This window comes from Colletes gigas, unplaced genomic scaffold (assembly GCF_013123115.1).
Source record: "Colletes gigas isolate AHSC1104 unplaced genomic scaffold, ASM1312311v1 Colletes_gigas_Sc00004, whole genome shotgun sequence".
NCBI lineage: Eukaryota > Metazoa > Arthropoda > Insecta > Hymenoptera > Colletidae > Colletes > Colletes gigas.
The window spans coordinates 2,771,018-2,798,913 of record NW_025106633.1 but is presented as its reverse complement, the minus strand read 5'-3'; the positions used below and the strand labels follow the sequence as shown (position 1 = coordinate 2,798,913).

Genomic DNA, 27,896 nt, shown 5'->3' with positions numbered 1-27,896 from the left:
GACAAGGTTTCCCCTCGACGTTCAAAGCTTCAGAAATGTAAATAATGGGCATACCTGAGTCAAAGAAACTATTATACTAATGTAATTTACGGTTGCCTATCAGGAACAACCAAGAGAAAAATAATTGATCGCGATGGTAATCTCCGGAGCGATCGGTCGCAATATCCAGGCGACGTGGCGCGAAAAATAATTCTCTCGCGTATTCCACGGCGCGGGGGAGTCGGGACCGAGGAAATACGCGCTAATGTTGCCCCGACGTTATTAGCTTCTGCAAGCAACGGCCACTTATTCACGGTCTATTGTTCTCGACGGCAGAGAGGTTGGTTACGCCAGTTAAGCGTTAATCGATGCAAGAGCCTCGACGGGTGGTACGCGTTTTCGTTTTCGCTCGGGGACCGGTCTGAAAATAGCGTTCGCGTGGCGTGCGACTTGTCTCGGGTCGGGACGGCTTGCAAAAATTATCCGGATCATGGATACGCGCGATTAGGCCAATTAGTATGATCACGACCGATGTCTGCAGTTTTACAACGATAGCAAGGTTGCCCTAAATAGCTCCGAACGGTCGCTGCATCGACGAAACCGGCTCCGCGCGTTTGGTTCTGGTTGTGTTACGTTCGTCCATAAATTCTCCGCGACGTAAGACTGCGCCAACGTGAAAGTTCCGGCCTTCCTGTTTCGAGAGACCTGGAAAAAGTCTCTGTTCCGCCTCGAAAAATGCTTGCCGTTGTTTACACGGTGTCATGCAACTTTTATCACATTTTACACGTTCATTGAAACACCATATTACCCTATCTACTACTGTCGTGGGATACATGAGAAATATTCAATTGCTCGATGGAGGATTCCCAATCGAAATAGCGTTATTTATAATTTTATACGCCTCGAAAATATTATGATATCTTGCTAATTAATTACTAAGGGTAAAGGATTTTTGTCTCCAATTTAAAGATCACCTGACACCCAGATTAAAATTCGACGTATCGTAATCGAGTGGAGAGTTTTTTGCAATTAGTTGAAAAGCTCGTCGACGCACAATGGGGGAAATTCGTAATTGCAACAGAGAACGGATCGAGTGTCGCCGGGTGAAGTCCCGACTCCGATTCTCGTTTTTTCCAAAATTACGCAAGGCTTTGTAATCCGGCCGGATCATAAGATTACGAGCCCCTCGAATCAACGGAACGTGGAAGTACAAGAGACGTTGCATAATGATTGCGCTAACGTACGTCGCGTTGTTTACCGTCGGCATGAACATCGAGGAACGTTCAATTAATGTCCCCCGTGCGTCACGGGACGTACGATTTGGACATAGAGAATAGAAAGCGTACAGGGTTGCATAAATTCGACACCTTTTTCGACGGCCATGTTTAACCCTGACGAGAACCGGCGTCCAACTGATAGTACTAGACGATTTAGAGTCGCAGTGAACTTTTTTTATTTGGATCTCTAAAGTGTAGAGCTTGCAAAAATCTATTATTACGTTTTATTATTTCGAAAACAACTTCGGATAGATACAATCGTTAGAACGTATTAAACTCTAAATTAACAGACTTGTATCATTTCTTAGATTAACCCGTCACACTTTTTTTGTTGACGTATCCATTTCGTATTCTAAAAAACTGCTTCGGATAATTTGTGCTTGCTAACAAATTTGCCACGCGTCAAGAAGTTAAGCAGCGTAGAACAATAGTAGTTCTTAGCTCCCTATTCAAACTGTAAACAGACAAGTAAATTACACGCCTCTAGTACGGCTCATTCGATTCAGAACGGCTGCTCGACATCCGAGGAAAACCCAACTTTCCGCTGTTCCGCTTCGCAAGACTGAATATGACAACAATGAGCCTATAACTACGATATGCAATAGTGCTAAATACCACTGCAAAAGTGTCGACTTCGTTCCTAACTGTACACTTTGAAGCGTGACATGAATAAATTAGTCGCGGTCTAATTTAATATTCATTGTGCTCTACCCTATCGATTTCCAATATTTTCTAACCGTTGTTCACATTTCCTTTTTCCAATTTCACGTCCATACTTACTGTTCGTATTAAATAAAATACAGCTATTTCGTTGACCAGTACTCGGCCTGCTTTCGAAGAATATTTTATTTACAAAAAAATTTAATACTCTCGCTTTGGATTCTTTGCTTTCGAATCATTTTATTTGGGCCGTTTCCGATTCTGTAAATCCAATTATTTTTCGTTGCCTGCTGTACACCGTAATTACATTTTTTTTTATTTATAGCCTATTATTCGATTAAAATCGTGCTCATCCCTGTTAGCCGTTTCGGCAAAAAAACAGTGGATACGTCTCGACGCTTTGTCCGTTCGATTATCGTTGGAGCGTGTCCTTAAAAGTCCACGTCGAAAGCTGTGTATTATTACGTCGCCCCTCGTCGTTGTGCAATGTACGCTCCTTTCTTTTCCCCATTTTTCTTTTTTTTATTTATAGAAAAACGGCCGGTACCTCGCTTCATTACGTAAGCTTTACAGGCGTTTTCATTCATGAGGCTCGATAAGTTTCTTGCCCGCCCTAGCGTACACGCGTATCGTTTCGGTTACCTTTCGATCGAGCAAAACCGTGAGAGAGTATTCTGTAATTTACGGAAACTCGTTAAATCCCACTGTTGCTCTTTAATCGGATAAAAATGTATCGATTAAAAGGCAACGGGTTGCACGGACCTAGGCAATTTCACAAGACAGTGACATTGGATTCAGTTTTATACTGTCTGTTACGCAAGGAGCCCATTGTTCCGAGCTGATCCTAATTACCGTCATTACAGCCGGGCCAGATATTATTCTCGAGTACCGTTGACCCCTCGTTTCGTTTCATGCGACACGGTTCTTCGCGATCTCTGTCGACAGCCGACGAGCAACCTGGAAAACCGTTGCACCATGTCCGAAAGGACACTCGTGGAATTCCTTTTACGGGCGAAAGTAAAAGGAATTTTCCTTTTCACGGATTACCTTTCCAATCGCAACCCGTACCTATAGGGTTTTCTTCGAATTCACGAATCTTGCGATCGATCGATCTCGAGTCCTTTCTCTCGACGACGCGTTCGAATCGAAATTTCCTTGGAAGTCCAAGAACCAGCTTACGGAAATTCCTGATCGCATCCAGGTTGATTATGCTCGATTCTTGCGTCACCCGTTTCCTCGTCACTCGATCTTAGTCTCCCGCTTCCGTTTCTTTTTGCTTTCACCCGGATCCGATAGTGACCGCAGCCCTCGCGTGTTCTGCCGTCCATTATTGCAAGGGTGGTTTGCAAATTTTTTCGTTTTTCTTATCGAAGAAGTATAAATATAACAAAAGAATTTAATAAATATATTAGCTCCGAAAATACTTGGCTTTGCAACATGTTTGTTGAACGTCGTTTACAATAAGTTTCTATTTCGTTTTTCTGTAAATCGCAGATGTGTGCGGAACGGGTAATAAAACACTGCAGTCTCGTAAAATTTCTTGCTGGATGGTCTATGACGTAAATCTAAGGGAGCAGAACCTATCGATTACCGAGACGTTCGTTCGTCGCCCCGAGAAACGTACCGAGTTGCCGGCGGCCGCCATGTTTCCTACGTGTTCTTTATAATTACAGAAATTAATAGAGTAGACACGTGACGGTTGCTTATCGCGAATCCTCTTATCTATTGTCGCCTTCAAGGATGGTTGGAATAGGCTCGAACACGATATCCGAGTTCAAGGTCGTTCGAAGGTCACGCTAGATCCTTCGATTTCTGGTTAAAGTCGACTGCAAAGTCGTTTCGTCGCGATGCTGCTGATAATCGGCAAGCAGTTGACATTTCTGGCGGACTTAAGCAATTGCAAGTTATCGTACGTGTCTCTAATAGAAATAAGGCGAAGATAATCCTTTGAAATTAGCACAAAAGTATCGACAAAACATTTCTTCCCGTGACCTTTTTACTATTTTTGGAGCGAAAGGGTTGAAATCGAATTATCTTGGTTTACGATACGTGAATTATTTGCTAAGTCGAACGCGTCCCTACCGGTGGAAAACGATCTCGTTCGATGACGGACACGGAATTTTCGCCGAATTTTTTCTCGATCGAATTTCAGCGCAATGGCGAACGCGTGCATTCGAGACGGTGAAAGTGGACGAGGCGATCGTCGAGTCATCGTTCAGACGTTTCGAGGAAAGACAGGACTTCCCGGTCTTCCTATTACGCAACTGGACGGACCAGTTTTTGGCAGGTAGAACCTGGAGGACCGCACGAAATCGAAAGCGAAAGGGGTCCGATCGAGGTTGCATTCCCGCATTGGACGCACGCATCGATCGGGGAAAAGAATGACCCCCTGACCCAGTGGTTCTTAACCTTTTTAACCTCACGAATACGTTGAAATTACCAAACATTTACCAGGTTTGGTTTCATCGACGCGTTAGCGGTGTTCATCGACAGAACATTTCAAATACTTCATTCTTAATAAACTCTTTTGACCATCTTTAAAGTTAGAATGTTGTATTACAATTGTCTGTTGATGTTTCCATAAGACATATTGTCTTATCGTTTACTGGCTTCGTGCCATTAACTTCTTACATTCCAATTGCACGTCCCGATCGCCATTGATTTCGTACCAGCGACTCCAATGGCACGCATATCCGCCATACGGTTTTATGACAATTATGGGCAGGTTTTAACCTCTACATATTCACTTCCTTACTTTCACATATTTTTCAATACACTTGTGAGCAACCTCTTTGTTTTCTTCCACTGCGAAGTTTCAAGAGATCAGAAATATCCGTATTACGTTACTATCTACTTAGGCGAACGTATATTCGGTAGTTAGTTTTCAACAGAGCTACGGTAATTATTTTACAAACGACTTTATACAATATATTATATCACAGTCATATTTTCTGGGCTTAATTTAAATTTGCTGAAAAGCAATATGAAACATATTGTGGAACCAAAAGATTGCTCGAGTACACCGAACACTTATTAATTTTGACATTCCACGAGCTATATTTAATTTTAATTAGTATCAAGTTTTAATGAAAATTACGAACGATGCGAAACGTATTAAAATAATGATGTAATTGATTATTATGCATGAGAACGTTTATGTACCAATTAATGCTGAACATTGGGATACCACGATGACACCTGACCTTTCTAACTTTTATACGCACACAAAACGTGCCCAGTTATCAGTAACCACCTTTAGTCGTCGGGTTAACTATGATAGAATTTAAACAATTTTTAGAGAAGTAACGATTTCTTAGATTTCTTGTTGAGTTTAAGAGTCACTGTTTTAACCCATTCACGTAGCCCGAGGCCACGAAAACCGACTTGTAGATCGAGATCGACGACCGAGGCGTGACTTCTCGTACTTTTTCGTTTCTTCATTTTACTTCTCTCTCTTCTTCTGAACTTTACTCGAGTACGTAAATTGATCTTCACGATTAATTTACGCCGATTAACACGCGACCACTGGCCGCTGAATCGCGGCGATGTTGCTAATTAAACAACTCGCTGTGAAAAAATCGCGGAATCTAGTACCATACGTTAACGAGAGTTAATTAGGAAGTTCGTTTACGATTACGTAAGGAAGAAAATCGTAGGTGATCGGTGGTTAGTTTTGCTAGAATCGCAGACTCCGCGAAAGTCTCCACGGACTATCGCTACAATCTCGCGATAATAGTTCGCTGAGATTCGATTACAAAGTATATAATTAATTTTTGTTACTTTCAAGACCGTCTGCAGCTTTATAAAATGGCATTCATGTCCCTTCTGGCTCTATCTTGCCACGGTACTGGTTGCAGATCTCGAGTATGGAAAAATCCAATAAATACTGGCGATTGGACCACCATGTAGCGAGATGTAGGTAAATCGATGATGTGTTAAGTCAGAGTTTAGCTGTATCGAGCAGACGTGGGTTAAGTAAAAGTTATACCTGCGTTTGACCCTAGTCACGTAGTAGTTAAATTCGCTGAAGTCAGAGCTGACGTAGACTAGGTTTTGGTTGAACTATGGCCGACCCCGGTGAGGTCTCGAGCTCGACTGCATTAGCTAATAATTAAATTTAATTTTGGTATGCATCGATAGTGATGGGTCTGATGCGAGGGTCGAAAACGTTAAATAGTTTATACATACTAATCTACGAATACAAATATTTTTCTATCGCCACAAATACTGTTGACCATCCGTAAAAATCTCAAATAATGATTGCGTTCAAATATAATATAATATACTCTCGATTCAATTATCATCATTGTTTTGGCGAAGGATCAAGTGGTTATCGATTCTGTTCGGTACCCTTCGACACTAAATCATAATTTACGGATTATCGATTCGGTATTATGCCCATCACTACGGATTAGTCGAATCTCGACTCGACGCTGTTCCAGGCCAGCGTTAGCCAAACCTGTTCTTCGACGCGTCGACACTTGGATATTAAAAATGCCGTGGGTCAATCATAATATTCGAGCCGCATCGAGCGGTAAAGGGAAGAGACGATAAGATCGGACACGTTTGAGACGGTTCCAATAAAAATATCGCGGCACGTCCAATGATGCAACCGCTCCCGGTCTTTCGAACTCCGGTTTCCGCATCTTCGCGTTACGCAAGTGGGTGAACCAGTTTCTGGACAGACCACCTTTGTGTAATTATGCTCGAGCGGCCGTCCCGTAACAACAATAACGTCCCCTGTCGTGGCCTGTCGTGAAAGCTGTCGTCCTACGCGTTGTCGGCTCGAACGAAAGTTCGAACGGCCATCCTCTTCGTCAAATTTCGCAAGCAACGCGTGCCAGAGATCGGCTTAGAAAAATCGAAGTCTTGCGTTTCCTCTGCTCGGGGTTGGGCAACTTTCATTCTCAACAAAGAGTAATAGTACCAATGATCGATGGTCCCAGCAGTCAGTGGTAACAAGAAATATATATTTGGGCAAAATTATTTCATTCGTTTATTTTTCTGTTTTCCTCTTACAATAAAAATTCACTTTAACAACGAACAAGACAATATAATTAAAAGGTAACGCACGTCGAGTTTACGCTATAAAATGTATCGGTAGTAACGCAGAATATATTTCCTTTCTCGCGTCGAATGAAATTTGCAACGACATCGAATGACAATTTGGATCGTTTGATGAGAAATTTCTCTCGAAAAATGTAATTCCAAACTTTCTTTGAATTTACAGCAGTGACGCGATTCATCGTTCCACCAAGCTGAATGTTTTATATCTTCCGGCAAGTGCTTGCTCATTGTTGTGTAAAATCGTGCACGTTTGTCTACAAAAATTTCTGTCTTCCAACAAATATTCCTCTCGGGCATTTAAATTTAAATTTCATTTCTATAGCTTTACAATGTTATACGATTCATCTTCCTTTATGAAATTGTATAATGCTTGCGTTAAGAGGCATATAATTAATTTTTTCACGCTTTTGAAGCCGTCTGTGCTTTCGAAACGTTTGAAATAAATTCAAAGACTGCGATTGGAATAACATTTTTAAGAGCTGATGTCGAAAAACGATTCTATCGATTACGATGGATCTAATCTACATTTACGACAATCAGGATAAAAGGTAGCCTAAGCAGGCGCGTAATTTCGAAAGATCTGCTCGTCTTTCGATGCACATAACAGATAAACAATTGTATTTACACTATGGACGCGTCGAGCATAACTCGTTACCGTCGATTCGAAACAACGGGCAACATTATTTGCTACGAACCGTGAATCTGTTCTTCCCACCGAATTGCAGAGCCAACAATTACGAGGCGCGAGCAGCTCGTCCCGTACGATTCGCACGCGAGCTTCCTAATTATAGCTGTTCTATTGCTACGTCCACTGCACCGATGGGTGGTGATTAAATTAATAACGAGTACTTACACGCAACGATAACGCACGCGCCGTTTAATGGCGCTAGCATCTAGGGCGACAGACTGGAAAACGAGCTGGCTTTTGGAAATTTTTCTCCACGCGAGCACCGTAATTTCATCGAATGTCTATTTATTATCTCAAAGTACCTATTAAATTACGAATCTATTAAACTTTATTAGCTCTTTCACGCCTCGATTTCGCGAGTAATTTAATCACCAATTTTGCTCGAAGCGATATTCATGATTTTAGCCATTGAACATTCGATAATATAATGTAACGTGGAGCATTTCATACATTAAAAATTTTTATTCGAACATTGTAGAGATATTTCATTTTACGTGTAACAAAGAGAGCTGTTCGTATTTCGTTCGCGCGACAAATAAAAAGGTAACGGTGCTCGAAGTTTGTATCTATTTAGATAAGAATTCCGCCCATCTTTGCCCGGAAAGCGACGTCGACGGCTCGTCGGACGTCCGTGACGGTGACCGTCTATACATATATCTGGTGATCTATTTGGTTCGTGGCTTTGGCAGGATCGAGAAACGTCGATCGGTTTCCGGTCCCCGACGTTCCAGAGAAGGGAAAGTGTCGAATAAAACGCTCCGGGATATGGACGCTCGATTCACGTGTCCGTCTCTCTTAATGAAGCGCAATTACCGTTAGGAGGATCGTCGTGATACCAGTCAGGATCGTCGCGGAACGCGTCGATCCGCCGCCATTGTAAAATCCGCTTCCGTAGACCTGCAGGCCCGCTGTCTCGATGCTGCGTTTGCAGTAGTCTCCATCTGCAATCCAAGCAATTCACAATTTCGTAAAAATAAACAACCTACATCGTGTACTCCTTACAATTATTACCATAACTTCGTTAAATATCTTCTATACCGAGGCACCATTGATTTCAGGTTTACAAGCTCTAGTATTGTGCAAAGTCTCATTGAAAATTTATATAACACGATGAAGTTGTTCGTACGGTTCACTTTTCCCTGTCTATAAATCGATGATATCGAAGTCGGTGAATTGAAATAGCAGAACGGTGATGGGAGGAAAAAAATAAGAAAGGTACGGGGGAAACATTCCTAGGAAAAGGGGGAGATTCGATAAAGCAGAACTTGTTTCGATAATCGTTCCCCGTTTGCCTGGCTCCGAATAGTTAAATTGCGAGCGGGCAAGGAGAACGTGCCGCAGAAATCGAGAGATCGTTCACGCTGCAGGGCGAACGAGAGGAAACGAACCATTCTGAAATCCCGTGATCGAGATTGACAGAAACAAAAAAGTGGGTCCACCGATCGAGGGGAACGGAAAGAGGTCGTTTTCCCTCTCGATCCTTCCGAGCGGCGCTTACGAGTATTTCTCCTCTTTCTCCGGGGGAAATTAGGAGTTAAACATTTATGCATTCGCGCGTTAGAGATTTTTGGATAAAGTCTAAATGACAAGGAAGAAGTATTTTACAAGCCGGCAAGGAATTCGCGGAGCACAAAAAAGTCTTACGGTGGGAGATCCCGAAATGGCGCTCGGAACGGTGCAGGAAGGGTCGCGAATTAACGAGGGCAAAGCTACTTCCGTTATCGATGTATCGAAAGCAAAACTTGTCGGCACTCGCTATGGATCGAGCGAGGCCGCCTTTCGACCGAAAAGAAAAAGGAACACGGGCACGCAGGTATCGCGATCGAAAGAGAAATTATACAACCGGCTACTCGTAATTTCTTTCTCCACTGCGTAACGCGCGAGTCACGTACATCTCCGCTTTCCATCGCGATTGCTTCTCAGAAGAGGCCCATTGGCCGTTGTCACCTGAACCGATTTCTTCCTTTTGTCGATTGTAAAACGTCGCCAAACGATACGCAACAAAGCTGCCGGATTCTCAACGATAGGCACACTTTTATCGGAGCAACAGATTTGCTTTTACATTGGACAGCCAAGTAGTCTTCTCGAGAAAATATTCTTTTATCGACATTCTTGGAATAAATTTGTGAATTTGTTAGATTGAATAGAATGTACCCTTTCAGCCAATAGATGTTATCACAGGGAATCTAATTTCTGCTAATCTTACGTATCAGCAGCGTTCCTGAATTTAATAGACGGGTCGAATAGATCGTGCCTTTTCAGTCGATAGATACTATCGCTAAAATCCGATTCAGATTGCGAATTTCATAGAAGGAATAACGACATAAAATTTGTATACCCTTTACTGATTGGTAGAAATTTTTATTCGGGTACCGATTTTCTTTGTTTCTGATTGTCGCTCGCGCGCGATTAGAGAGGGAAAATTTGAGCGACGGGCCTCAAGGTGTGCAACGTGCAATGGAAAACGAGAGTCGAATCGCCGAACGTGTCTCACGATTCTGGGCTTCTCGCTCTGCTTCGACGCCCTCTGCCTTCCTCTTATTCTTACATGCTCGCGTCCGTTCCACTCCGATTTCGCAATTCGCCAGTCCCACGGGGCCAGAACTTCACGCGGCCTGGGCCCCGATCCCGCCTTTGCGTTTTATCGCGGAAGTAACGTCGACTCGTGCCGTGCGCGACTCCGGGGCGACGAAGTGCATTTTTGAACGATCGTTTACCAGCGACCGGGGTCGATTTACTACCTTTACACGATTATGAAACAATTCGGTACTATATCAGCTATTTAGAGAAATCGAAACGTATCGAAGATAATTCACTGGTTTCTTTTATATTACACGCTCCTCGGTCATTTATTTCCAAAGCAAATCAAATAAAAATTAACTCGTTTCACCCACCCTGACTACACCCTTGATCTCAACGAACCGAGTTCTTTTCAGTATCTAAGTACTGTACGTCCACAAGAAGTTGACTAGCGAAAGGAATGCGGTTTCGATTGGCGCCTGGATCCCCACTCTAGAGTTTGACGGGGCCCAAGGTCCCATCACGCGTATCGTCCCTATTGGCTGACGTACGACGAAAGTGGGGATGGGCGGAGCAAACGTAGCACTCCACTGACCCCTGGCTGTCCCGCTAGTCAACTTCTGGCTGACACACACTATCTGACCCCTCTTTTTCCATCCGCATCGCGTCACAGTGGCTTTACGTAACGGCCGTTGCGAATTTTCCGCGCGAATTTGGCAAGAACCGGGACAGTCCGCGGGGGAAGCCGCGGCGCGGCAATCCCGATAATTTCTTCGTACAACGGGATCGTAATTCAGCCGAATGTCGTCACACAATGAATATTTGTAGCGCTCGACGGTAACTGGCACGTGGGAACTGCAACCTTCAATCTGTTACGGTAGGAAGTTGCATAATTTGTAACAAGTTACGATGAAAGGCGCACCGGGAGTTCGTACTGATCGCGCGGTGTCACGTGAATCGGTTCCTTGTTTGCGTTTAATTGCCGAGGAAAAAAATCGCTTGTCTGGAATAAGAATCGCACGCCTGGAATGGCACTCGGACGCGGAATTGGAAAGTCAACCGATCGCGATACAAAGAAACGAAAGTGAGAAATCACGGGCCGCCGTTCGATCGCGTTAGAATCGTTATGGCTTTGTTGCTTGGTTACCATTACGTTCGAAACGATACTAAAATTCTTAAGTTGTTCTCTACGGTGATCGTCCTTTGATCGATAAACGGTTAAACTGTGTCTAGTAGTTCCGATTTGAATCGAGTCCGCCACGTAATACGTAAAAGAAATGTCTGCTTTAATATTCGATGTTTCTTAAAGATTCAAACGATGGAAAATTTTGCACGCCCTTAATATAATGGATCGGTGTTAAAAGACTAAATAAGGAAAAGTGGTTTTCTCACCGTAAGACCAACCGACCACGTCGCCGGTTCTCAGGTTTTCCGTTCTCAGCCAATCTTCGAGAGGCCTGAAGTACTCCCTCAACGCGGACGCGTCCAATCTGTCTTCGCCGATGGCTTCTCGAAGCGTCTGCTGCCACGGCACCGACGATCCCCTCTCCATTAGTTGTCTGCGAACGATAAGAACAAAAGGCTTGCACATTTTCCGCGAGCACGCAACGCCAAGGAAAAAGAAAACGCGGTAATTGAGTATTCAAATTGCTACGGGTTGGAAGCTCCGCAATTCGAGCGCGTTGTTAGGGCTAACGAGATTACGCGCGGGATTGCGACAGTGGTCTTTCCTCGCACAATGAAAAACCGCGAAATTATCCGGCGGAAAACCGTGGCCGGGAATAAGTGGAACGAGAGAAAATTAAAGACGCGGTAACGAGCCTTTTCTTCCACACTCTGGATACTAATTAGGCTATCTTTGGCAATCGGCCGCTGCCTCGAAGGCGGTCGAGTGCGGCCCCTGTCACAACCTCTGTTCTCGACGTTGAATTATAATTCTGGCTTCAAGATGCAGGCCGGAAAACTCCATTAATTATTCATTCGCGTCCACAAATTATGCATATCGAAATTCTCGCGACGGTGTCCTTCGCGAAGTCGACGAAAGGGTGGACGATTTTTTTTTACTTTCTTATTTTGAGAAAATTTTTCCTTCGGAAAGGATCGAGAATTATTTTCGGGGCTCAATGTATATAGAATTAGAGGCAGTATTCAATTATCGAGTCAGTGAGCGAAAATCCATTCGGAGGGTTCTCGTAGGGTAAATCTTAACCATGGTCCTTCCGGGCTCACTTTCGGCGGCCAAGTCGCTCGCCCTCGCCCTAATTCGCGCATCCACACGCATCGCTGGATAATTCCATCGCAGCCACTCGCAACTCGGCCGTAACAGCTTCCAGCAATAATCTTGTTCAGCTCCCAGATAATGCACGCTTTGATTCCGAATAGCTACTCCCACGCGAGGACGGTGGTTTGCGTGGTTGGATCCCAGTTATTATCACCACCACTGTCGTCCTGGAGTAATTTGAGCTTTTTTCTATCATTGGTCCAATTATTATTAACCGAGTTATCGATAATAATGTTCCACAACTCCAATTTGCGTTATCAATATTCCAGAAACGAGATCTCCATTCGCCATTTTTTACGTGGCCCATATCATATAGGTTTTATTGAGTAAACCAAAATGTAAGTATTTACTGAATCTCTATACTTTTCGTATCAAAAGTTAAGTCCATTGCGAACGATTATTTATAAAAGACTTATGTAGAGTAAAATTAAACTTTTCCGATGGTTAAAATAATAAACTGCGTACGTGTTAATTAATATCGTATCAAACAATCGTACCTTTCGCGAGGAAATTTCATCCGCCGTGATTGAAAACAAACGAACTGCTGAAACAGGTATCAGCCGACCGATCGGGTCGAGTCGATTAATTTCGATCACGGACGGAGTCGATCGTAACGGATCGCGAGCGAACTCAACGTGTCGTCGACACGGTAAACCGATCGACGACTCGCCGTGTATAATCCATCGTCGGGGAACCGATTGAAAAGAGACGATCTCGGGGATTTAGCGCGTCGATGTGTCGGCCATTTAAATACAATGGTCGCAGCCGGCCGCCACGCGATAAAGAAATTCGTTATTCAGTCGCGATGAATCGTTGAGTCACCCGTGAGTTGTTTGCCGATCGTGAAGAAAATCGTAAAGAAAAATTCGTAAGCCAGACCCGTTACATGATTCGGTTTGCGTGTTCGAGACCGGGCTCGTTTCACCTATATTCGAGGCTTTCTTTCATCGCGATGTAACTCATTTCTCGTTCGTTTCATCTGCGATCGCGGGCACCGAATCGAGCGACGTGTCGCATGTTATGTCGGTAATCCCGATACGTTGTCGTTGCCCATTACGTGGGGCGAATTTAATCTCCGATAGGGATTTATCCTTGTGAGATTCGAGAGGCTTTCGCGGCTTGAATTTTGACAGTCGACGCCGCTCGAGGCTTCCCGACGGAGGCTGATTTTAGTAACTGGGCCATACATTATTCCTACAACGAGATCGTTTTTCCAAGCAAATGAGCTTTCTCGGTGCTATTTTAAATAAGAATTTTTCTTGTCGACGCTTTCTTTCGCTTCGACATCTATCGAGAATAAAGCTAATTGTTCTTTTCGTTTATCATTGATGGTATTTAACAGCGAACGTGTGAATATATGGAGGAAAGGGGTGTCGTTGAGGCGAAAGTAAACAGCGAGTGCCCATTAAACGTGATGCAACGGTCCAATTTTTTGGAAAGTGATTCTGGAGCAGGTAGTTGGGTGCTGGTCGTTTCCGGTTCCTACCAGCTCCCAAGCCCGGAGTCCGCGTTTCGTGGGAATCGACTGGACGGGCAAAAACATTTCGGTATGTCTTCGGGTGTAAGTAATATCTCACAATTTCCGGCGTCGGGCGAAATCGCCACTTTCCTGCCCCGAGCATCGACGTTTCGCAACACGGGATGCTGGCTGCCCGATTCTGCGTACCTAACACGTTGCCCTGCTCCGACTGACCCTAACTATTTATGGGAAAGCGTGTCGTCGCGACGTCGATCAAGGCTGCCGCAGTTCCCAACATCTTCGATCTTTCGAGTCATACGAATCACCCTAGCAGTACGAGAATAATTTAACTTGTTTATTTTTAAAAAATAAAAATGAACATTACGATTATAGAATAAAATATTTTACGACTGTGCACTCTTATCACCGATCAAGCGTATTCAGACCTGAGTGGCCTAACAATATCGTTATTTCGAGGATCCATAGTCGAAAACCTTTCTTCCTAGCTCCTCCCACGCGTTTTCGATTCGCCAGGAAACACACTTTCGTGTTGGCCAACTTAGCACGGTCGAGGCTCGATTCCATTGTCTCCGCCGACGAATCACGAGTCGGCCAGGTTCTTAGCAAAATCCGTGTCGAATGATTTACATTCGCCAGCACGTAGATCGGAGTCACGAGCGCGTTTACGAGGCCCTCGCATTCGGATCTACGTTTTAAGGGTGATCTCTGACTCATTACCGAAGCTCTCGTCCCCGTGTCTACTGTGGGAAACGCGTGTCATTTCACCGATGGGGTACGGTTTTGCACGATAGGTGCCCCCTTGTTATTTGCTCGTTAACCGATAGAGACCTTGGCAGGCCCACAATGGGATCTCGACGGGCCCGATTGTTGCTATTATTGCTGGAAAAGCGGCGCGTAGACGTTTTCTCGCGCCGGTACCGTGGCTCTACCCTTTCGTTAACACGATGGTCACTGGTGACCGACACTTCGAACGCGTTTCAAAATTCTAATATTAGTAAGATAACACATACACCGATTGAATCGTTAAATATGTCTATTTTTCACTCTGTAATGTAAATGTTAGTGGCATCTCTCGATTATCGTGGGATAAAATAATACGTGGGGGTGAAACCGTATTGCAATGGGAATAAAAGGGTTAATTTCGTCGAAGGGACTTTCGTAACGCGCTCGTGCGATCGATCCATCGCGTTCAAGGACGGATCCCCGATTTGCATGAATCTCGGCCGATTCCAACTAATCTCGGCTATTAAACGTTGATCAGATACCAGAAATCCCCGAGGATCTGTTTATCGATTGTTTGACCGGAGGCGTCGAAATGTCGCCCGTACCTATAAATCTTCGGTTTTGGTTTGAGTCCTCCAGTATAATAAACCAAGGCAAACTTGATAGTCTCGACAGAGGTTTTATCACGTTTAGAAGCACATCCTCCGATAAATAACTAGATTATTCCAAGTTTGATGTGCAATTTTGGGTTGAAAGTTGACTCGATAGACTTTAGAATTGCTCGTTGCAATGTACAGGCTGTTCGGCCACCCCTAGGAAAAATTTTAATGGGAGATTCTAGAGGCTAAAATAAGACAAAAATCAAGAATATCAATTTCTTGATTGAGGCTTCGTTACAAAGTTATTAATTAAATTCAAAAATTTCAAATCATTTTGAAAAAATTATTTTTGGTTGCGGGGGTCAATTACAATCATTTTTGGTTAATAGACATACCCCCGAAATCCTACGCATTTTCGAGAAAAAAATTCGAGTAGGTGCTTTTTTCAACAAAATTATAAAATTTCAAATCATTCTGGAAAAATTATTTTCGGTTGCAGGGGTCAATTACAATCATTTTTTGTGAATACACATACCCCCGAAATCCTACGCATTTTCGAGAAAAAAATTCGAGTAGGTACTTTTTTCAACAAAATTATAAAATTTCAAATTGTTCTGGAAAAATTATTTTTAGTTACGGGGGTCAATTACAATCATTTTTGGTGAAAACACATACCCCTGAAATCCTACGTAATTTCGAGAAAAAAATTCATTACCGAAAATATAATCTGTGGCCAGAAATGTTACGAAAAAGATCGATAAAAGATCGACCAAGTAATTAATAAAAAATAAAATATGCCCGAAATTATTGTGGAGAAACTATTTATCCAGGAATGCCAGTATCGGGCCAAATTCTTGCCGCGCGCGTAATGATAGGCGATCGATCATCGCGCACCGTAACAAGTCAACATACCCATTATTTAAACACGCGAATCAACCTACGTAATGGGATCGCGGGGGACCGAGAAACGGAATTGAAAAAAGAGGTAAAAGGGACAAACGAGAGCAAAATGCAAATCGAATTACCGGTGTTCGTCGAATCGCTAATGGACCAGCGTGTTCCAGGAAGCTGAAATCGTATCGATAGAAGTCTTTTCCCTGAATATACTGTTTCTCGTTCCCTGTTTTCCTCACCCTGTTTGCAAGTAAAGTTACACGGCCCGTAAAACGGAAGTGCAACGCGTAACAAGCCGCGCGAGTTTCTTCTCGTAACTGCGTGTACGCGACACACGCGCCTTTTTACGCGCGAGCCGCAATCGCTTTCGTAATGCGTCCGCAAACAGCGTGGCGAGAGAGCTCGAGATCGTCCTTCGATTACAGGAAGTCGGGATGGAGCCATTCGGACGCCTGCCCCGTCAGGTCTCCATCCAAACATGGGCAAAATCCAATAGCTATTAACCGAAAAACGGTCGGTAGTTAAATCTGAAATTTACTCGGCGATTAAAAAAACGTTTATCGATAAAATCTGCATGGTAGAAACGTTTGAAATATAGCCTATCTCTGATTCGATCGATCGATTCATGATCACGGCACGAGGAAAAATCGACGACAAACCTCGAAATCGAAACGACTCTTCGGTTTCTCCATCGCGTGCGAACGCAAAAATTAATTTCTCTCGGAAACGTGGCGAAATTCAAACGCGCGTTAACTTTAACGTTTCAGTGGAAATTGTTTACGTCGGAGAAAGAGTGACTCAGCGTGTCGATTAAAAGGGAAAGTTTCGTATCGAATGTATAAACATCGATTGTGACGTATGTATACGAACAAGGCAGACCGCAGAATAGATAAAAGATTATAGTTTTATCGATCGTTTAAAGTGGCATCCTAATACGAATACGGGTAAACTGGGCCATGTTTCGAGTGTTACGAAACTATTTAAAACTTTCGTAGACCTAGATGCACCGTATTTCGTACACGTTCTTCAAAATGTTGGGGGTATACCGGTTGATAAATAAAAATTTAATTCTTCGTCAAAATATTAACGCAAACAAATTGAAATAGGTCTCGTGAATTTCCAATCGTCCAAGAATAAAATTTCTCGGATCAAGTGGATCACCTTTCACGGTCGCACGCCGGTTCCAACCCCCCCATCAACGATGCGAAACTAAACGTTGTGAGCGACGTCAACGAGCAGAAGGTAAGAAATTTAACGAAAAAAAGTCTCCAATTTCCCGTGGAAAATTCCGTATAGTCACGCTCGACCGTTTCACCGGTGTAATTTCATAATCGCACGAGCGTATTCCACGCGATACGGGGCAGGCGATTTCTGCGGTTCAGGAATTTACTTGGAAGCAATTAATTATCACGGTGCTCTGCACCCTGACAGCTCTAATGCCTTTAATTGCCTGTTCGTCGCGATTTCTTTGTCCGTCTTGTGGGAAGCGTCTTCCGCGTGGCGCGATTTAACACGTCGAGTACCGCGCCTACCGTCGAACATCGAGCATAATACGATTTTAGCCTACTTAAACCGGGGTTGTGTACTATGCTTGCATAGAAAAGGGAAATATGTCACAACCGGGGGAGCCATTGTTGCAAGAGGCCTCTATAATTCAACGAGGCCTCTATAAATATAACTATGATAACAATAGCATGGACTTGGCAGCACCGAGGTGGGCTTATCACTAAATATACAGAAAAATTGAACAGGAGAGTATTTAACTATCAATATAAAAATTTACTCTCGCTTTCTGCTTCACGAAAGTTGCACAGAAAGTGATATAATAAATTGCAAACGAATCGAGCTCCCGTTGCCTCGCGAGACAAAATCCTTAATTGATCGATATTTCTCGGTCGAGTGGCGATTTTAATTAAACGAAACCGAATAGAACCGATGATATCGATGTTATCCATCGGTGGAACGCGTCGTCGGAGAATCAAGAGACGGATGCCAGATTGGCAGAGAAATTGCGGAACCGAATAAAGGTTTCCCTCTCGTTGACCCAGATAACGCCGACTACCGGAGATTGTCAAGGGAGGCGATCGGATCGCGGCAAGATCGATATAATGCGTCCCGGACCGACCTCTCTCGAGTCAATCGTGCGCACGATATTTTCAATCGGCCACGGGTATCGTTTGGCTTGCATTCAGCTCAATGCTCGTCCAAGAATCCTCCTTCGAAAATATCCGCAGTAGGGTCAGCTCGTTCCTCGTCGAACCTTGGAAAGTCCCTTTTGTTGGCACACAATCCGCAGCGGACACTAGCTTTCCTCTAGACGCGACTCGCATTTTCTAATCGTTGATCAAACCTTCCAGATTCTGTAATCGGGATCCCCAATCTCTATAACATTCATAAAACCGTCCAAGGAAAAGCACTACCAGTAGAGATCCTTGTTCTATATTTATTTATTTAAGTTTTCAATAATTTAGTCCCAATTTTAATATTCCGTCATCAAATTCGAAATCCGGACTATTTTTAATTTCTGTCATATTTCCAGGACGTTTCCATTTCCACTTATCTTTGGATACATAATATTTACAAACCGAAAGAAGGAAAATTATGCTCCTGAATAATTCCGCGAGTTTCTCTTCGGGTAGGAGTTACCGCTCTTTCCTTTTTCGAAAAGAAATTGCAAAAATGTTGATGCTACCGATAAGCAAGTGACGTTCCATGTTTCAAAACTCTCTCGTATGTTAATGCGAACAAAAGAGAGACGAGAAAGATTAAGAGGAGGGAATTATACCTTCCAAAATTAAAGAACCGAGTTTTGCGGCGGCCTGTTCGTCAACGACGCGAATAAAGAATTCATGACGAACACGGTATAGTCTTCTGTGCGACGCCCACGGATCGTCTCCGTCGCGAACACGTTGCAAATCGCGAATTGATTTACGAACGATGGCCATTGCGTTACGCGTATATATCTCGATTTCCTTGGACCCCACGCATCGAGGTCTCCTCTCCGGCGTCGCGAAACCCTCGCAAGTGTAACACTTTGTGGTCAACGACTGTTCCACACGTCTCTTTTTACGCCATTTTACGTAAGAACCAATTTAACACCGTTCCTTCTCGACAGAAACCATGTTACACTTTAATTCAAACGTCAATCATTTTAAGAGAGTAAACGAAATGGATTAAATGCATGCATGGCTTGTAATCGCTAAAAATATCTTTAAAAGAATTTCGACCTTGTCTTTCGGATCTTCCTCGTTACATCTAAAAATGCGCAAACGAGGAACCTGACAAAATTATGCAGGACGTCCCACCTAACTTGTTTTTGATAGAGGAAGCCAGGGGACATACCCAAATTGATGGTAGCACTTTTATTAATTCAAAACTGAAGGCTTAAAAAAATATCGATGATGCCGAAATCTCGATAAATATAACACTTTTTCCTCATCATTCTCGGAATAATATTTTCCTCCGTTATTTTTTTCCTATCATGAAAAAGGACCTACATATCGAAGGTGATCGAGTTAGGTGGAACACTCTGTTTAAAGTAAGATGGAGTAACAGATCGAATGTATTTCATTGTGTCGTAAAAGTGGCGAAAACAGGTGTATATACTAGCTTTAAATCGAAAGTAAATGTTAACTGTAATTCGATATTAAAATTGATGGCATGGAATCTTTTTAATTTTTCCACCTACCAGGATACTTTACTCTCTTACTTTCACGTAACATTTGTACGAGTAAAAAGAATTGTACATGCTTATAGATTCAGACGTTCTCTGGTCTCCGCGATTTTACGATGACTATAAAACGAAACAAGAAGATACTCGTTAAAAACACCAGATGAAATAACGATCTCTCGAGGTAGATTGGTTTCGCCTAGTTTTGATCCTCGTTCTCGCGTCTATTAGACATCGTATAAAAGTGTTTCGCGATTTTTTCAAGCCCATAAACCGTCCAAATATGTGTCGACATTTATTCGAAATTAACGTAGCTCGTTACGACATCGTTTCAGATTCCAGTTCCTCGCGTGTACTAAATATAGCCCGAAGAAATTGGAGAGCTGATCGACAATGTCAAAAACACTGTGGATATTAATTTTTTGTTGTTTCGTAATGGGTTGTCTGTGCTCGAGTAGCACGATTATTTATCGCAATCGATCGTGTTTCTTCTACGGTTACAATCACTGCGGTCTCTCTACGATGGCTGAGAATTTCTCTTCTGTTCGTCAGGACTCTGAATTTTATATGAATTATATTATAAACATCGAGTTCTATATTAATTTCAAAATGAAAAAGTAGGAGCATGAATCATCTTTCTGATCGATAGAGCAATTCTTCGAACACAAGTTCTTTCGATCTATGTTAAGGATCTTCTTCAGAGACATTATTCAATAAAGCAGAATATTATTCATTCAAGATGCTTAACGAGTGAAATTTCTAGGGCAGATCAAGATATAAACGGTAATGCATGCTATACTGATAAAAAATTCTAGACCTTGTGTACATCCTTTTTCTCCAAGGAATTTCACGCTACGTATAACATATAAATAGCAGGACTTGACACTATTACCGTTTGTATCTTGATCTATCGAAGAGATGTCGAAGTATGTTACTCGCGTATGTACTATTTTTGAATAAATAAAGTTCCCGAAGAAGGTCCTCGACATAGACCCGTCCCATCGACCAGGAGGATAATCTATATCCCTACTTTTTTACTTGAGAATTTTTCGGCCGAAAGAAGAAGCTTATTAATTTTGCATAATATATTATTCCGCCAAAAAAACGTGGTTGGCCTCGGAATCTCGTAAAACGCGTGTCTGTAAAAACGAACAAGATTCTCGTTTAATTTTTTTCATATTTTCAAAATAAATATACTGCAAGTGCACGCGTTAAGGCAAACACGTTATTTGTCCGACATCGGGACGAAAACAGAAGAAGCGGTGAACTTATTTTTTCGGACAGTTTCCATTCCACGGAATGCAATTCTCGGACTTTCACGGTCCCAGTCGGGCATTAAAACCGAAAGTTTGGCGAAAACTCGCCGGCCCAGCCTTGAATTTTAACCAACTCAGAATGTCAGAACCTTTACGTCGCGCGGCTTTTGGATCGGTGAACGTTTAGAGAAACCGGACCGGATACCTGCAGATTGCGTTAACCAGCCAGAAAAAAAAAGAAAGAAAAAAACGGGATCGAGATTCGATCATCGAAATGTTACGTATTTTACAAATTATAGTAAAATTCCTGGGGAAGCGTCGACGAGGCATTGAATATTCATAATCGTTAATGTGTCCGCGACAGAAGCTAAGAACGTGTTTGTCATTTGCTTGTCACCTTGAATACGTAATTACGATCTATAATTAAAAGATATCTTCGATCTGGCTTAATCGTTTCACGGATTTCATGTGGCTTCGAAACACGAAAAACACGCCAGGCATTTGTCGCTAAATTTTTATTAAAACAAAGTGCTGTTTTCCTTTCAATCCGTCAAATTAACAAGCACCGTAAATTTAGTGTGAAAAATAGCTAAACGTAGCGTGAATTTTCCACGTGATCGTAACATTTTTGCCCGCGCCAATGATTTTCTAGCTCGCCGTAGCACATTTGGAACAATGCGTCCAATTTTCCTGGGCCTCGGTAATTCCAGGCGAGATCGATAGCAGTTGGAAGGTATCGTTTTCGCGAGAAGAGCCCGTTTCCTGTTGATTGTTCGATCGTTCGTATTTCTACGGACGATGTTGCCGCCCGACAATACGATTATTCGGCAATTGGGATCGTCCAGAAGAAATGGTCGCTGCCTTTTGCGAGTGGCGCCTTTCGTGCCGTTCTATCGTCAATCTTGTTAGCCAGGGTTCACCTTCTCGTTCACGCTTTACGACACTTTAATGCAGCCTTTGTTGGCAAAGCACTCGCGGCTCTTTTTGCAGGATCGCCGTGATAAACGCCAGCCGTTCCGCTGACTTTGCCTCGGATCACCGATAAAGAACTGTTCGATTCGATGCATTTATCACTCGCCTCGTTCGGAACGTCGTTCGCTACTCTACAGAGACGAAATACGAGATCTTGAAATATTTTCCAAAGCGAAGGTCGTTATCCCTCGTTGACGTTTCTTTCGAATGCAACAAGCGAATTCTTGTGGCTATCTCGATTGCAGAGTTAAATATTATGGTTTCAAACTAGTTTAAGGGTCTGGAATTAATTTGTAGACCTAATAGATGGAACATAAATTCCTGGCATAGAGTATTTATTGTAGATTAATCCGCATTGTCCCAAGCATCGCGATAATACCACAACTACCGCGAGACACGCAGAAGCTAAAACACTTACCCTAAAATCCTGCCGGCTTCCGGGCTCCTATAGTAGTCGCATCTGTGTAGAGGTCTCCTAGGATCGTCCACGTTCCTCTGTCCAGCCGCCTGGCACATCGCTCGATAAAGCTGGAACTGTAGAACTCCTGCCACGAAATTCCTGTAAAATATAGGAGAAAGCGAATTAGACGATTTCCCCATAACGAACACACGTACACGTACATATGTATCGAAACGTCGATAACTTTGCTTCCATCACCCATAAATATTGGGTTCACGGTCAAACGATTCACAGAGAGAAGAGCAACGAATTACATAAATTAGGGAGTCTCATAGAATTCTTAAACTCTTATCCTAGCGTTTCAAATCGTAAAAGGTTCTCCTCGCCTTGACGAGACATATAAAAGAAATTATTTCCAAATAAAATTCAACTTAATCCTTCTTATTCGCTAATCCAACTCTTCGTCATTCGTAGAATCTAATTTTACTGTGGAATTGTGGTAAATTCTTTTCCCTTTAGTGGATTATTTCTTCACTGTCTAAAATAAATAATTATTTACACAGAACTTGGCGATGGTACCTTGGGGGGTGGATTGAAATTAGTACAAAGATCCCTCGCGTTTTAATTTGCAGTTTGGAGATAAATTTCGCCCGACTGTGTCGATTCTCTAGAACCGATACTGGTGGGAACGCAAACGTGACCAGAGAGGCAATTAATCGCCGGAGCGTTTAATGACCCTCGCAGCGGGAACTTTTTAGTCGAACCTTGAAGGAATCGCGACCCCTCCTCAAGGCCAGTGTCAACGAGGTCGATCAGTCAGCTAGGATGCCTTTGGCGCGGTGATCTCGGGCTGCTCTTCCCTCTAACAGAGAAAGAGAGAGCGAACGAGGCGATACGCGTTGTGCCATTTCACCCAGGCTCTTCATCGGCGACGACCTTTACGTAATACCGCGGGATTACGCTTCTTCGTGGCTCGAAGTTACGACGTCCGCGTCCGCTTTCCATCGGAACGCCGTGTCCCGAAAACGCTTACGACCGAGATCGAAAGCGAGGAACGAGGATGCCTGGCCAGATGATCGTTTCATAATGATCGTCGTAATTGCGGAGATACTTTATTGGTCGGGATCTTTCAGCTCGCTTTCGCACGGCTAATTTCGCCGTCTCGAAGGATGGATCTCAGATCGATAGAAGTTCCGTGGAGCTCAACTTGTCTGGATTAAGTACGACTTAGGTCTAGATTAAGTAATTACCGAGTCGGGAATGTTTTATTGGCCGATCCTTCGACCAGCTTTCACGGGACTCTGCTCGAATTCTGGTCCAAGTTCTCTTCGAGGATTTTGTAATTTTACTCTTAGGGTAGTCGAAAGACTTGTTTGTTGCAAGCGTCTAACGTACAAGCAGTATCGATATTTTTAACGAGTGTACATTTATACAGGTTCGCAATTACCATCGTTTTACTGCACTCCACTTTTATCAGATCGTTCGAGTCGTTATCGAGATTGTTGCAGTAGCGACATTGTTCGTTATAGTCTTCTGCATACATGCATTATAAAAGTGCTCGCATAATAGGCGGATCTACGAACGAACCTTCGCGAGAAAAGTTGTGGTTCGTGTAAATAATCTCTCATCTTTTACCCCAATTTTATCTCGATCTTAATGTCTGCAGACCTATCGTTAATCGCGCGAAGAAAAGCTGCTTTCCATCGAATTCATTGCGTTTCGTTTTCAATGATTCACCGTTCGAGGAACTAGAAAAAGCAAGTCGGCCGATCGGAACGATCGAACGTGTCCAACGAAGGTGAAATTGAACGGGCGAGAAAAAAAGCGATTACGTAGCTAGAGAACGTTCGTACGGCCAATTTTTATCGAGTGACCTTTGGATTCTGCCCACGTGGCAGCGCGAAACCCGGTGGATTCCGTTCTAGGCGGTTTCTCGGTACATCCATCGATATTCAAGGAAAGGAAAACACCATTGACAATAATTGGATCCAAGGTAAGACCTTCTCTGCGAATGGCGTGGCTCGTGATTCATGGATCCGCGTTCAGCTATACGTTTCGCTTTTTCACTCCAATTTATCTCGACGCTATGCGAAACACAGGAATCGCGAAGGGCACGTCTTCCGATATTAGATAATATTTCCAGCAAACCTGACACAAGTGGAAACGACTTTCGAATTTCGAGAGGAACACAGCATCTTTCGAAATAGAAATTAAGGGCTTCGTTGGCCTAGGTCGAATCGCGATTTGCTCGATCGTTAAACTCAATTATTGGCATCTGTTTGGAAAGTGTTACTTTTGCATTTGTTCTTGAATAAAACAAGAGATTAAGAACGATCGGTGGTGATTTTCTTGCGCGGGGTCAGGACAATCGGAGTGCGAGTCGCGGCGATACAGTCGGGGTCACGACGATCGCTTTCACATTATCAATTCAAGAATGTAAAACGATTATTTATGTTTTTATAAGACACACGATATCGGGTATCTTTCGATAAAAAATAAAAAGAAGCGCGAGAAATCTTCAAAGCACAAAATCCGATATTAAAAACTATATATAAATATATTTGTACAGTTATTATTACTATTATTATTATTACTGAATTTTTGTAATTATTATTATCGTCACTACTCTTTGAACCCAGCAACCTCATTTTTCCTTTTTACGTTGACAGTTACACTAATATGCAGGTTTTCTTTTAACTAGGAAGATGCCATTTGTAATGTTTATTGATTCATTTTTTCCATACTGTATCATCTGTATAAATGGGGCTAACCGTACAATTATTATTATTACCATATCCGTATCGTTGCATTAATCAAACTGGGCATAAATCGGCGATAAATAATAATTACGAGTCGTGGAACTTGGAGTACGGAATCCGACGCCCGTCAAACCGATCCGTAAACGTAGCGTTAAAATTGCTCGGGATAAACAAGCATGAGAAAGCGTGGAGATGCCAGTGACTCGTTTTGATAGCCATATGCACGCGGAGAACACGCACCGCGATGCACCTGTTACGTAATGATGTCGTTCGGAGCGCCCCGAAAGGCAATCATTATTTCATATTTGCAGCAAGCTTCGTCGACTCGGTTCGTGTAGGTGGTGTGTACGCGTGGAAGAAAACGGAACCGGGCCGATCGAGGACGGGGCGAGGCGAGGGAAATCGTGACGCAGGGACCGCGTGTCTCATGAAAGGGAGCAAATGGTTGCACCCACGAGATTGGCGGGCAGATAAATCCTACGAGAGAGTCTTACGCTACGTGCACACGTAACCGTCGAGGTTGCCTCGAGGAGAAGGACGAGAACGGAACACGCCGCCACGGAGAAAGGGAAGAGGATCGAGTTCGCAATTGCACCGGTTCGATCGCTCGAGAAGGAAAGGCTGTCCCAGGGAGCCTTTTGGGGTTAGCCACGGGCCTGATCCTGATCCTGATCCTGATCCTGTCTTTCCTAACCATTTTTTTGCGTCTCGAGTGTTTTCGTGTCTCCCTTAATAGTCGATGTAAAAAATTAAAAAAAATATATATAAAAAAACGCGAACTGGTTGCGAAAATTACGGAGGAGGACCGACGCCGTGGATGTTCGCTTTCGAAAGACTGTGGACCTTTCCCTTTCGCGCATAATCGCTCCGGACGACGATGATCGACGACGAGGAACTCACTCCGAGCGGGAAACGGGGCCGCGCGGAGGGAATCGTAATTAAGAGAGATATTTCACGCGTTGTCGCCGTGGAATGCAAATTACGCGCATCGTCGGAGAACCGTGCGAAGTTGCCGGAGACGCGAGCCCAGGGCGAGTTATAACGCCATCCGCCATTAAAGAATTCCTGTCGCCACGATTTTCGGAAGGTTGCATCACGCGATCCAGGAATTTTCTCCTTTACAAATTTTACAATCGTTCGTTCGTTTGCTTTTTCAAAGAAACGAACCTTTCGCTCGAGCACTCGACGATATTATTTCACTTTGCGCGAGTGCATACATTCTGCATACGTTTAGCGTATTATAAATGCATAAAATATAAATATGTATATCCTAATTATGTATATAATTATGGAAATTTTCACGTTACGAGTGCTTTGGAACTATCAACCTGGTCGGTTGCCCTGTCAAATTAATTTTCTGTATCCACGCAAATTGTATTTCCACTCGCTCGATTTTGATATTAATTAATTTCGGTATTGGTACGTCAACCACCTGTATTTACTATAATTATGCCTGTTGCTGTATATGCAAAGTTCCTTAATTAAAGTCGACGATCCAGATAGATTATATTTTCAAAATGATCGACAACGTTTTTCATACGTTCAACTTGTTGACTCGATCAAGAGAATAGTGACGTTTCGAATGCAACTTTGACCTCCTGCAACATTTTTAAAACGCAGAAGATATGAAAACTAAGTCCCAAAAAATCTACCCATTAAAGATGGTGTCCAGTTTGTTTGCTCGGGTTCGCTGTCGGTTGCATTGTTTTTCAGTATGCGGAAAGATTTTTCTCGCTCGTTTTTTTACCGAAACACAAAACATTGGAATGATACAGTTATTTTTCGGTCTCGTTCAAGACTTACAAAAAGAATCGCAAAGCTATTGATACGTCGGAATTCCGATATTGTGACTGGCAAATATTTTTACGCACAATATTTGCCCACTTACGACCTATTTGCGTTGTACAATTAGTACAAAGGTACAACATAAAATAGAAATATAATGGTAGAGAATTTGAAAAGCAGACTCGTAATGCTTGTCGTAATGGTCGAACTTAACTCTTCGGAGTTTCTAATTCTAATTGAACGATCCAGAAAAACAATCTACGAGATCATCTCAGTAATTTACAGATACAATAATGCGATTAATTGGATCGCAAGAACCGTAATGAGATAAAGGCCTTGTATCGCAATATGTACGTGATTCGAACATGAAATTTTAATTAGTTCCAAACGGGGGTACATGCTTGATCTCGAGTCACTCTCGTTCTTTGTTTCTTTTTGCATCCAGAGAGTTAATTCCCCCGAGTAAATAAATAAACTCCACTTATCTTGACACGATAATCGTCGCGATGTCCCTTAACGCGTTAAGCGCCGTGTCATTTACTGGTGACTGACGATATACTTTCCGTTCAGGCCACGTCAGTTACTGGTAACTGACGATATACTTGCTATCCAGGTCACGCCAGTCACAAGTAACCAATGGTACGAAATTTAATAAATTAACAAAATTAAATTTTAAAAAATACTTCAATCTTATTCAAATCTTTACCATCACTCCGTACGTATGTAAGTATGCTCCACAACTGATTCAAAAAGAAGTAAATAAAATCGTTATTAAATTCTGGGAACGTCAAAAACCCTTACTGAAACTTCATAACAGAAGGTTCTACGGTAATTTTTTCAAGCTCCCACGACAATACAGGCAGTTCAGAAATGAAAATATGCACGT

At 42.9% G+C, this 27,896-nt stretch overlaps 1 protein-coding gene across 3 annotated transcripts in view; it reads right to left on the bottom strand.

Annotated features, from left to right (window-relative positions):
• Positions 1–6,897: 6,897 nt before the first annotated feature.
• LOC122394838 (angiotensin-converting enzyme) overlaps positions 6,898–27,896 on the bottom strand; it is a 58,140-nt gene continuing 37,141 nt past the window's right edge. For all 3 annotated transcript variants that reach the window (XM_043391985.1, XM_043391983.1, XM_043391984.1), the window contains exons 11-13: positions 22,485–22,625; positions 11,584–11,750; positions 6,898–8,612 (exon numbers count right to left, since the gene is read on the bottom strand). In XM_043391985.1, coding sequence (XP_043247920.1) covers positions 8,467–8,612; positions 11,584–11,750; positions 22,485–22,625 — 454 coding nt within the window. In that variant the 3' untranslated portion in view covers positions 6,898–8,466. The remainder of the gene's footprint in view (positions 8,613–11,583; positions 11,751–22,484; positions 22,626–27,896) is intronic.